The 12,207-nt window shown below is 30.4% G+C and overlaps 3 protein-coding genes across 3 annotated transcripts; 2 read left to right on the top strand and 1 right to left on the bottom strand.

The window, feature by feature from the left end:
- The first annotated feature begins 1,230 nt into the window (after positions 1 to 1,230).
- On the top strand, positions 1,231 to 2,714 carry LOC109807394 (pseudo histidine-containing phosphotransfer protein 6). The gene is made up of 4 exons (XM_020369912.3): positions 1,231 to 1,332; positions 1,415 to 1,545; positions 1,658 to 1,865; positions 1,960 to 2,714. Exons 1-4 carry the CDS (start codon positions 1,264 to 1,266, stop codon positions 2,020 to 2,022), a joined length of 471 nt encoding a protein of 156 aa, XP_020225501.1. The 5' UTR covers positions 1,231 to 1,263; the 3' UTR covers positions 2,023 to 2,714.
- Positions 2,715 to 6,358: 3,644 nt separating this feature from the next.
- On the top strand, positions 6,359 to 7,507 carry LOC109809097 (LURP-one-like protein (DUF567)). The gene is made up of 2 exons (XM_020372320.3): positions 6,359 to 6,703; positions 6,844 to 7,507. The coding sequence occupies exons 1-2, from the start codon at positions 6,461 to 6,463 to the stop codon at positions 7,252 to 7,254; spliced, it is 654 nt and encodes a 217-aa protein (XP_020227909.1). The 5' UTR covers positions 6,359 to 6,460; the 3' UTR covers positions 7,255 to 7,507.
- A 1,777-nt stretch (positions 7,508 to 9,284) lies between these two features.
- On the bottom strand, positions 9,285 to 12,100 carry LOC109809901 (glucan endo-1,3-beta-glucosidase 14). The gene is made up of 4 exons (XM_020373319.3): positions 11,890 to 12,100; positions 10,696 to 11,226; positions 10,087 to 10,592; positions 9,285 to 9,679 (listed from the first exon to the last, which is right to left on the bottom strand). The coding sequence occupies exons 1-4, from the start codon at positions 11,963 to 11,965 to the stop codon at positions 9,611 to 9,613; spliced, it is 1,182 nt and encodes a 393-aa protein (XP_020228908.2). The 5' UTR covers positions 11,966 to 12,100; the 3' UTR covers positions 9,285 to 9,610.
- Positions 12,101 to 12,207: the final 107 nt, after the last annotated feature.

Raw genomic sequence — 12,207 nt, 5'->3', positions numbered from 1 at the left:
TTTATTTATCAATTTACACTATTTTCATTATTGTAAATAAAATAATTTTAACAATCCACAGGAGAAGAAAATAAACAGATAATAAAATTAAAGTTGAGCAGCAGTAGTTGTAACATTGAACAATTTGAATCTCACATGGATCATATATTCAGTACAGTTGCAAGAGGTGTGGTCCTAGATAGAGTGATTCATTGATAAAATATAAATAATAGTAGCATATATAACTGTATAACCTATAATTTTGTGATTGATTCCCATTTCCCCCGCGTGTGAAGTGGGTGGCAGATGAAGTATGGTTTGGTGTTTAGGCCATCATGAGTTCAAAAGTCTATCCCTTCATAAGTAATAAGTTGCAGAAACAAAGAGACAAATTTTTCATTTTCCCATACTCCGCCGCGTGCCAACTTTCACAAAACATATGCTCATCCTCTTATTCTAACAGTGTAAGTTAACACATTCTAATACATCATCTGACTACAACCTTAATTATAGTGTGTTTAAATATGTAAGTTTTATCTGTTTTTTGTTTTTGAAGCATAATACTTCATGTTATAGGAAGAATATAAGAGAAAACAATATTTTAATGGGCTACAAATTAATATTTTTTTTACTAGGGACAAAATTGTTCGAGACAACTGAGTATTTAAAACTGTTGCGCATTCATGATGGCCTATGCTTTCTGTGGAAGTATTTAAGAGAAAATGATTTAGATTATGAAATCCATGAAGTGAATTTATGGAATAAATTAAGGGTTCAGGCAGTTGTCGGGTAAATGGAGCATTTGGTTGGAAGAGACTAGAGAGAGGGCGCACGCGAAGTGAGGTGGAGAGGCATTGCATTTGCATTTGAGTTTGCATTTGCATTTGCATTTGCAACAAAACAAGTAATGGTCGGTATATAACCCACATTCGCCTCGATTACTCCCATAAACCGCATGCCTTCCTTTCTTTAATTAATGCCAACTTTTTACTTCCCACTCACTTTTCTTTCCATTTATTCAACCAAAATTTGCTTTTACATTTTACTGTACAATTTTAAGACAATAATAGTTGAAATAGCATAGTATTAATTGTAATTTTAAATGTATGTGACATCATATTTTATCTGGAGGAATGGTATAAATAGCAGTGGCATTCCCTGCGAGTGGCGACAGGTAGCACATATAAGCCAAAAGAAAGAAAGAATAAGAGAGGTGGTTTTTGGTGTCCGTAAGTTAATTGTTGTGGTTGAGTTACGTTAGCCAAAACGGGTCTCCCTCTGTGGATGCTTGGTTTCGGTGCCGACCTCTTGTGGGCCGACATGAACCGACTCCTCGCTTTTCTTTTCCACCAGGTATGAGCTATCTATCTATCTATATGTTATGTGCATATATATCATAATAACTATATGTTTCATAATATGTTACATATTGCAGGGTGTGTTGGATGAGCAGTTTCTGCAGCTTCAACAGCTCCAAGATGAGGCCTCCCCTAACTTCGTCTCAGAGGTCCTCAACATCTACTTCCACGAGTCCGAGAAGCTACTCACCAATCTCAGAGGATTGCTGTACGTAACATTAATTAATATTCTTGCATTATATTATACTATTATATATATATATATATATATGTCTAATTAACGTTATATGCATGCACCAATGCACCAATGCACCATGCAGCATGGAAAGGGACTACAAGAAAATGGGGGTCCATTTGAACCAGTTCATGGGTAGCAGCTCAAGCATTGGTGCCAAGAGAGTCACTAACGTTTGCGTTGCCTTTCGTGCTGCTACTCTCCAGACCAACCGTGCTGGATGCTTGCGTGCGTTGGAGATGCTCGAGCATGAATATTGCTATCTCAAGAACAAATTGCATCAACTTTTCCAAGTAATTAATTAAATGTTGCATTTTATTACTACATTAATTTTCATTAATCATTATTATTATGTTCAACATTTCAGACTAATTAATTTACGTACAGATAGAGCAGCAACGTGCATTGGTAGCAGGAGTCAGATACCCCGTGCAGAATCAAAATCAATAATGCAAAGAAATTGCACGCCTTTCTAGTTCTAGTTCTAGTTCTAGTTCTAGTTCTACTTTTAGGCATGCACAAACCAATTGCTACCTAGATTATTTATATTTATGTGTAGGCTAGGGATGATCACCTATTTTGAATTCTCCTGTAAATACGTCCTATCATGCTCTTCTCTTCTTTGGGCCATGCTTAATTTGCTGTTACCCCTTTAACGTTAATTTAAATCAATCAAAATTCCTCTATTTACCAACTTCACTCGTAAATCATCATTCTTGATTTCCGTTAATAATCAAATTTATTGTATTTGTACTATATAATTGAGTCAATTGTTTCGTAAAAATCTTCCTACCAGAACTTCCGTCTCCTCCAATACTGATTCTATATATTTTTTAATAGAGAAAAGGATGGGATTAATTACTAGGGAATAGAATGCCAAGTATACTTATTCTTGGATAAATATATAGTTTCATTTTGGGCAAATAAAGATAAGTACAACGGATCGGAGTTGAGTTATTGATTCTTTTTTTGGAGAATATATACATCCTTTACGTTTGATGCAAATCCAGTTCAGACTCACTTTATTGGGTTTATGCTTCACATTTCAATATGATATGACAGCCCATAGCCTAACAATTTGTACTGATCCAAAAAGGAATATACCAAAAAAATTTAAAAACAAAAAACTATGGAACTCAAGATGATAAGCTTAGCTAGGCAGCCACACTCATATGTTGGATTTTATCTCTTATGCGCATGATCCAGTCCATTCTCACTATTATAATTGGATCAACACCACCACACATTTTAAATCATTTTATGAAAAAATATATTTTCACATATGAATATATGTTGCAGTCATCTCAATCACACATGTCGCCATGTATAATAAAAATGTTGATTTGTATAGTAATAAATTAATTTCTATACACTATCTGTGTAAATAGGTTTTAGTCCATAAGCCAATTAGAAATCATGGTAGGTCTAATATTTAAGCTTTTTTTTTTTCAAAAATCAACAAACTTATTATACATAACAATTTAAGTATAATATTTAAATATTAACTATTTTCTTTATAGTAAAAGTTATTACTTAAAAATTATACCTGCTATTTTATATTAGTTGATAGTGTAATTTTTTTTTGTATTGACAATACATAAAAATCTTTACATAGATCTAGTTTATAATTAGAGTTAATCACTTATACACTATTAGTATAAAGTTTTTTTACACTGACAACTAATCATATCCTTTAATAGTACCAAATCAGTTGCTCACTTAATGAAATAAAAATATTTCATTAAAAGATATGATTGGTTGCCGGTGTAAAATTTTTTACACTGATAGTGTAGGAATGATTAACTCTTATAATTATATTATTATTTATCTCATTGACGTGAAACAAAGAAGTTGGTGTCTCTTGGAGCCCAGCAAATAGGCCCACCAGACTTTCTTCACCCGACCCGATCACAAGCGAAAAACAACTTATTTCAGTTAATGATAACCCAAATACTAATACAGTTGTACCTTTCAATGTGGCAAATTTCGTCCACTTATCTAAACACACGCATGTACAGATATAGTTAACGTTACACAACGGGAAAAAAGGTCATATTAAAAATTATAACCAATATATTTTTACGTGTTTAATTAAAAATAGTCTTACTTTTAAAAGGCTTTATTCGTTTAACATAAAGTGCTTTTGTTTATATGCGATTATTGCTTCATTTGAATAGGATGAACCGAATGAGTAAATAAATTCGTCTGAAACAATTTTTCCCCAAACAATAGTATAGATAGTTTCAAACACCAATCGTAGAAAAAGAAATTAAAAGCCCTTCTTAGAAATGGTTTACAGATGAATTATATATTCCCAAATTCGTAAAAAAAAAAAAGTCTTTTTTTATTTCTAAGAAATACGCAATTCGGGTTTCCTTTTTTTAAACAAATAGCAAATTCAGGTTGATACATGCGATCTGGATTATATGGCTAGTTGATCTCGATCAAGAATACAAACACTTTGTTTGAGTTGATTAAATAATTATTAGATGAAGAAAAAAAAACAAACAAATTAATAGAATTAATTATTTTGGATGAATAAAAATTAAATAAGAAATTACATATTTAAATAAGTTGAATAGTATTAAAAAAAGAAAAATGGACACATACGTAAAAAAAAAAACATTTTTATATTCCATTTATAAAGAGGTGCTTTATGTAACTAAAGATTGATTGAAATTGAACCAATTGAAAGTCTAAGTCAAATGAACGCGAGCACAATAAATAAAAATAGGTTATTAAGTTTAGAAAAAAAAAACCAATTTTTTTATTAATAAAATTAGATAAGCGACTAAACTAATAAAATTTCAACCATTAACATTGGCTTAACGAGAAGATTTTAAAACCACAAACAAAAATTAACAAAAAAAAAATTGATTTGAGTTTTTTATTTTCTTGACAAGTATCTCCTTTAGAGGATAATTTTATTTGATAAATTTTTTTTCATACTCAAAAATCATGATTTCTAAGAATTACAATTTTCAAAAATGTTTAAATATATTTGATTAATCATAAATATTTTTTGAAATAATTATAAATGTTACTTAGAATCACACATTTTTTTTAGATAACTTTGTATTTTGTAACGGATTTGAGTACCTCTTATACTTCTCTTTTTGCTTATAAAAAAAAACTCAAAATCATAAATTTTTACTATGTTAACAAACCAAATTAAGATAATATAATATTTTTACTGAGAAAATTAATTAAGATAACATAAGATTTTTACTATAATAAAATATTCATTTTAATTTAAAAATGTTAGATTCTTAATTATCAAAACAATTTGGTGAGAAAATGGTATAAAAAATATTATTAGGAATCTATATTTCTTAAAAATGTTATTTTTTTTATGATAAACTATACATAAACAATAACATTTTTAACTTTAGATTCTTGAAAAAGTAAAAATATTTCATATACGAAATATTTTTTAAATATATACATATATCTTCTATTATACTCAAGCGGTAAAGTCTCATTAATTGTTCAAACAAAAAATTAGTCTAATTATAATTATATCAGTAATGAGGCAACAATATCCTTTAATTTTCAATATAATATGTTCAGAAATATTAAACAAGAAACAAAATAATGTTTACAAATTTTATAAAGATAAAAAAAATTTTAAAAAAAAATTATAAGGACCAAAGTCAAAATTTGTTCATTTTAGAGACTAAAAATATACTTAAATATAAATAAACAAATAAATTATATGTACTATTATATAAATTAAATACTCTTTTTTTTTTTTGTAATTTCTTGTTTTTCCAGTTTTTTTTAGGACCATTGTAACATCTTAGAACACCAACTTAATTGATTCGTAGGTAAAGTAAAGTAAAAGCACGCGTGTCAAACAATTATATATTATTATTATTATTAGTATGTAAAGTAGGTGTTTGCAGTTCAACTCGTTGTTGAAGTGATGAAAAATACGTTTGAGTGTGTTAGCAAAATGTGACGGTGAGAAAGGCTGTGAGGATAGAGATTCTCTCCATAATACATAGTGGCTTTTGACTTTGAGCAAACTTAATAATGATATATAGTCCTCCACCTACGTGTACACTTCGTGTGTGCCATAATGCCATTCACTTGAATTTCTATATGTTTGTCATTTGAATTTTTGGGTAGGGACTCTGGGAAAGCCTGCCATGCCCATCACCTTCATTTACATATTATGATTGGAAAATTATTAGGTGGTGATTTTTGTGTTCAATGTTTAATTTAGATAATTAAACTTTACTTAATTAACTGAAAATCAAACTCAATAATACACTAGCCACACATTTCTTTTTCCGTTTGTCTATTTTGTCCAAAGAAAAGTATGTAATGGACAATTATTCGCTTCCCCATTGCGATATTCCATATTTTCTGATTTCAATTTTTCTTCAAACATAAGAGCAAAGACAACTAACAAGTGGCACTGAATTAGCCCAAATGAATCAAGTCAATGAACGGGGCCACAACCAATGGAAACTGATTCATATAACGATTCAAGAGACAACTAAAGTATATGTACATTGTTTTTCCTCGCGTTTTAATATTTATACATGATTAGGGGTTCTATTATGCAAAGAAATTTTTTTTTATAATATAAGAAAGAACAAAGCTAAGTATTATGTAAAAAAATAATAATAATTTAATTAAAAGTAATACTAAAAAAGTTTACATAAAAAAAGAAGAAAAAAAAAGTGTCGCATCATGTGTGTAGATATTTTTCTCCCATGCATGGTTCCATTCAGAACCCCACTTTATAAATTAATAATTAATTGGTGCCATAAATTGCATAATGCATATGGTGGAGATTTTCCTATAATTGCATTAGAAATAGGAAAGCCAACCCACATCACTATTCTCAGAATACAGTTGTTTCCAAATTGGAATTCCCATGGACCTTTGTGTGGCTTCTGGCGCAGGTGAGGTTGAAGATGCATCGTGCGTGTTCAAACAAGAGATGAATCTAACGGTGCTTAAAACCTCTCTGTTCTTCGCGGGCGATGGTTTCACCGTATACGATTGCAAGGGTCAACTCGTCTTCAGAGTTGACTCTTACGGACCCGACACTCGCGACAGAGATGAACTCGTTCTCATGGACCCTAACGGACGTTGTCTCCTCACCGTTCGTCGAAAGGTACTGTATTACTTATTTCTCTCCTTAATCAAATGTAAATTCGATTTCTACGATGTGGGACTTAGGCATGGTTTAGAGTTTAGGCGATTGATAATTGGATATAGTTTAATTTAGGTGATTGTTTGATTTGAGTTTGGCAGAGGCCGAGTTTGCATCAACGGTGGGAGGGGTTCAAGGGGGAGAGAATGGACGGTGATAAGCCCATCTTCAGCGTGAAAAGAGCGTCGATCATAGGACGTTCGCGTGGGAGTTTGACGGTGGAGATGTACGAGAACCCGGGTGAGGAGTACCAGATCGAAGGGTGCTTCTCGCAGCGATGCTGCACGGTTTTCAATGCGATGAAGGAGTCGGTGGCTGAGATTCGTCGAAAAGTGGACCCCACCACCAGCGTTGTGCTTGGTAGGGAAGTGTTCTCGCTTTCTGTTAAGCCTGGTCTTGATGCTGCCTTTGCCATGGGGTTTGTGCTCGTGCTTGATCAGATCAACGGTGAGGATTACGTTGATAGTAATGCCACCACGGAACCTGCCGTGCACCCTAGCACAGAAGATTAAAACTTGAAAGGGAATAGAGTGCATTTACAGATTTCATCACACTGGCATTGAGCATTGAAGTATGGTGATGAGTGCTTTATTTAATTTAACTCACTAATCTTTGAGCTTTGGATTGTCCCTCACCAAGGGAACCTCTAGCCCTTCTTTTCTGCCTCATGCTTGTCCTTGAAAGAATAAGTTTTCAATTTCCTATGCCATTCTGTAAATTTTATATTCTGCTTTAAAATATAAGTTGAGCTTATTTATTTATTTATTTATTATTATTAAAAAATATTTAGGTGCCATCAGTTTAAATGAAGAGTTTAATAATAATAAAAATATAAAATAATTTATAATTTGTGCCTGTATAATGAGCTGGATAAAAATGTCAGACATGCTGCCATTGATGTTGAAAATAATAAAATTAAGATGAAAAACCATCTGATATTGTTTCAAGATTTTAGAACTAGCGTTAGTATTATTTCCCCTTCAAATTAAATAATAATTTTCCACTGTTTGATTTAGATCCCTTTATGATCGAGCACAAGATGAGAAGATCTAGGATGATTGAATGAACATTCAATTATCTAAATTATATTAATATACTGTATTAGTTAAGGTAATTTTAAGTAAATGTTAGGATGTTTACTTTTATGTTGAAGAATTTTTTAAGAACTACCACTTTATTATTATTTTTCTTTTTTATTTTATTTTTAAACACTCTGACAATAAAAAGTCTCTTCACATGTTTTCAATAATTATTTATTTATTTATTTAAAAAAAAATAAAAGACACAGAATACTTCTTTCCTTATTAATTATTAATAAACAAAACATTTTATTTAGTGTCTACATTTTTAAAAGACGTTAAATGCTTATTTTGTAACTAATGACTTATTACTTATGAACAGTTGGTCATTAAAATTATTCACATTTTTTTCTATATATATATTTTTTAATATTTTCACATCATTAACTTTCTTTCTTACAAGTGCAAATATTATGGTTTAATTAAAAAATTATTTAAAAAAATTCATGTTCAATCCAAATAAACTATTAAAACCGATTTAGTAATAGAAGTTGAAAATTCTTGTTATTATCATTATAATTCTAGTGAATAGAAGTTGGAAAAAAAAGGGAAATAAAACAGAGAAAATAGAAAATAATTCGGAAGATTTTTTACAAGGTATAAATAATTAAAGATATACACCTTAACTAAACATCAATAAAACAAAATATACAACCAATAAAGGGACAATATGAAAAATTATGACATGTGAGAATATCTTTTGACTCTACGAACTGAATTGCGAAGGAATCAAATTCCCATTAGCAAATCTTAATATATAATTAACTATTAGAAATATGGAATCCTTCTAGAATTCAGCTATAAATACATAGTTTAATTATCACAAGCATTCATCATATTTACTTATATAATAGATACATTATATCCCCTCCTGCCTTTAATATGATATATATATTTGGTCAATATCTTATTTAATTCAACATTTTCTTAAACTTGGCATTTAAAATAATAATAAATAAAAACGTATATATACTCACGAGGATCACACTGTATAATTATACTCCCAAAAGACTTTTCAACAGTAGAACAAAGACTAAACTTGACACAATAATGCTACTCATTCGTCACGTTTTTTAACGTTTTTTTAGTCTAATCAAATCAATTAAACTAAAAACGGTTAGTTCACTTTAGCTTATCAAATAAAATTTTAAACGTGATTTTGACAGTTACCCTCTTAATCAGCAATATATTTTATATCTAATAGTTAATCCTGATGGTCCAGGTACACAAGCTCATCTGATGTACATTCAATAAATTAATTAAAGTTTGAGCACTTGTTAATTTTGGTTTAGTTTAGTTGAACCTTTCACTTTGGCAATTATTCTGAGTTGGCAGCACAATAGAAGCACTAGCTAAAAACGTCAACAAAGTATAAACTACTAGAGACTTGATATCTATGTGATAATGAATTTGTCAATACATGTTTAGTGATTAGTGACATACACGTATATTAACATTTCAAAAAGGTTTTTAAAGTGTTCGTGCATAAAATGCTTTGGTAGTGATGCATACACCTTCATGTACGAAAACGTAGTACAAATCTTTAGGTAGAACTGTAGAAACGATTTTGCTCTTTTTTTTTCTTTTCTTTTTTTTCATATATTCGCTTGCTGCATAAATACAGAAATATATGGTACGTTGTTGAGAGTGTTAATAAAGAATACAAAGTTAATCAGCTATACATTATGTTACAGCTTTGTTATGAAAACTCCACAACTTGAAAATACAGAAAACTGATACAGAATCCAAAGAATCACCGAATTCACATGTACCTTAATCTTATGATCAATTACAATGCTACAAAAAGAAAAGCTGCAAAGCTTGTAAAAGCCATCACCATTGACGAGGATCCAATACCCTGCAAGGCATAATTATTGGAAACTTCTCTATGTTAAATTATTGAAACAACCAGGTTATTGTGTGCCATATAGAAAAGTAATGTCACTAATATATAGAACTTAGTCTCAGGAAGATAGTAAGATATCTTTATACACAGACAATTGTAAAACAGTTTTAAGGTTTAGAGTTTATCATAAATGATAAGTTGTTGACTTTTATAATATCTATATTAAAAATTATACAAACTGTAATTTCTAATTAGTTAATTGTATAAAACTTTTTACTTCTAATAGTAAATAACCATTAAACTCAACAATAAATAGTGAAAAATTTATCCTACTTTATTTTATTTTTTGGAATTTTTTAGCAGAGTTCCTAGAAATTAGAAAAGTTGATTAAGAATGAAAGCAAAGGAGGTATACATACCTTAAAGGAAAGGAAAGATGAAGTTGCCGAAGAGGGTACAAGCCCAGTGAAGCCAATATCATATGAAATGCTTCCATCAGCCTTAAACAATCCAAAGTTTCTCTCAGATGTTGGGCCGGGCTTCAAATTCTCATTAAACAAGGCAAAGACATAAGCCCTCACCACTTTTTTGGGCCTATAAGGGGTTCCTTTCTTCTTGAGTAACCTCTTGCGCAAATTACGATTGTAGGTCCTTGCATTCTTTATTGTTGCACCAGCCTCACTCTCATCCCCGTGAGAAGCCCAACCAGTCTCAGAAACAATAACCTCCATCTTGTCAAAACCAACCTTCTCCAATGCAGCATAAGCTGCATCAACCTGAGCCTCAAACATGTTACTATAATACAACTTAGTCTTTGCATCATAAATCCCAGGATTTTTCAAAAAGAGGGCATAGTTAAGGTCAATATGTTGTGGATCATTTTTATATGCAAGGAAGGGATATGCATTTATGAAAAAAGGGGTACCTGTCGAGGTACAAACAAAGTTTGATATCATTAGATAAAAAAATAAATAAGGGTCTTGAAAAATATATCTCTACATCAAACAAATACAAAAAACTCATCGTACCGATTTGTGAGAAGAATTGTAGGAGAGGCTTCATATATGGAAGAACATCTTCCTTAAAAGTGCATGAGGAAGGAGGAAAAGAATTAGCAAATACAGCTTCAGAATGTGGACTTGACACTTGAACATTTTTTGCTAGACCAAGCTTAGTAAGTGCATTATAAACATTCTTTGCTGCAGGAAGCAAAACTTGCCAAAGTTCCATATCTGTGCCTCCCAAGATTTCATTTCCCACTGCAATGCCACGAATTTTGGTCCCTGGAAGAAAGGGTTGAACATTTTCTTTGACCCAACTCATGGCTCTATCTTCCCCCACACTCATGTCCTTGAGAAATTCATTGCCAAGTCCAACCACAATTTCAATTCCAGAACCTTTGAAGGCACGAAGGACTTGATGATCAACATCATATATCCTAATGTTTTTAATTTTTGCTGCTTTGAGTAGAGTAACCACACTTTCTGGGGAAGGTAGGTTGTCTGCTATCCTACCATAGTTCACTCCGTATGTTCCTGAAAATGCTTTATCTCCTAAACCTGCATCATATCAAAATGTGAAAGTTTGCTTAGAAATTTCATGTCACACTATACATTAAAACAGTAATGATTTTTTTTCTTCTATTCCTTTCGCAGTAAAATAATTGCGGTTTAAGATTTTTATACCCAACTTAAAAAATAATAACTTTATATATAATTTTACTAAAATAATATAATTTTATCAATACATGTGCTACAAATACAATCATTCTGGAATTAGCAAATTAATAATTTTTTAAAAGTTACATCATTGAAAACTGAAATCATTAATTAGTTTGAATTTTTATTTCAAATGCTAAAACTTCAGTAATTTTTAGACAAAATGAGAGTACTTATTAAGATCAAAAGTGACCAAGTAAAATGTAATGTACAATATCTTAATCTAAACACATTTATGAATATTAAGATCTTTGGATAAAGTAAGTTAAAATCAATTTTTCATAAATTAAAAATTAATTTTTAAAGAAGTTGACACAATAGAATTTCTATAAATTAATTTACTTAAGCTAATTTTAATTTTTGAAAAAATTTATTTTTATTTTCTTGTTCTAAAAGTGTTTTTACAAACAAATTTAATTAAACAAACTATTACAAATTGTCCATTACAAAATTTTGGAATACAGTGTGAGATAAGAAAAAATGATATTAGAAAGTAGTACATACCATAAGAAAATAATGAAGAGAAGAAGAGTAGAAGCCAAAGAAAAAAGGAAGAGAACATCATGTTTAGTCTAAGCATATTAAGAATTGAAGAGCATTCCAATATTGTAGAATAAAACGAAGGTGCTTGGGTGTTTTATGTAAGTTAATAAGGGTAACGTTAGCAAAAATTGATAAGCAATCCTCATGATGATGAAATACTTTTCCTCTATGAACTCTAGATTCTTAATCTTTAACCTAATCAATGGTTGGAAGAAAAGGTTGCTTTCAGGGGATTAGAATAGATTCTTCCTTTCCTCACCCTTTAAGTATACCTTTTCC

This window comes from Cajanus cajan, chromosome 10 (genome assembly GCF_000230855.2).
Source record: "Cajanus cajan strain Asha chromosome 10, NIPB_CcT2T_4, whole genome shotgun sequence".
Lineage (NCBI taxonomy): Eukaryota > Viridiplantae > Streptophyta > Magnoliopsida > Fabales > Fabaceae > Cajanus > Cajanus cajan.
Note: the sequence above shows the minus strand (reverse complement) of the source record. Positions and strands in the feature narration are given on the sequence as shown.

Coding starts and splice junctions, on each gene's coding strand:
- LOC109809097 (XM_020372320.3), top strand. CDS start 6,461: ATGGACCTTTGTGTGGCTTCTGGCGCAGGTGAGGTTGAAGATGCATCG. Junction 6,704..6,843: donor TCCTCACCGTTCGTCGAAAG/GTACTGTATTAC, acceptor TGAGTTTGGCAG/AGGCCGAGTTTGCATCAACG.
- LOC109809901 (XM_020373319.3), bottom strand. CDS start 11,965: ATGCTTAGACTAAACATGATGTTCTCTTCCTTTTTTCTTTGGCTTCTA. Junction 11,227..11,889: donor CTCTTCATTATTTTCTTATG/GTATGTACTACT, acceptor GATATGATGCAG/GTTTAGGAGATAAAGCATTT. Junction 9,680..10,086: donor CATCTTTCCTTTCCTTTAAG/GTATGTATACCT, acceptor TATGCCTTGCAG/GGTATTGGATCCTCGTCAAT.
- LOC109807394 (XM_020369912.3), top strand. CDS start 1,264: ATGCTTGGTTTCGGTGCCGACCTCTTGTGGGCCGACATGAACCGACTC. Junction 1,546..1,657: donor ACCAATCTCAGAGGATTGCT/GTACGTAACATT, acceptor TGCACCATGCAG/CATGGAAAGGGACTACAAGA. Junction 1,866..1,959: donor AATTGCATCAACTTTTCCAA/GTAATTAATTAA, acceptor ATTTACGTACAG/ATAGAGCAGCAACGTGCATT.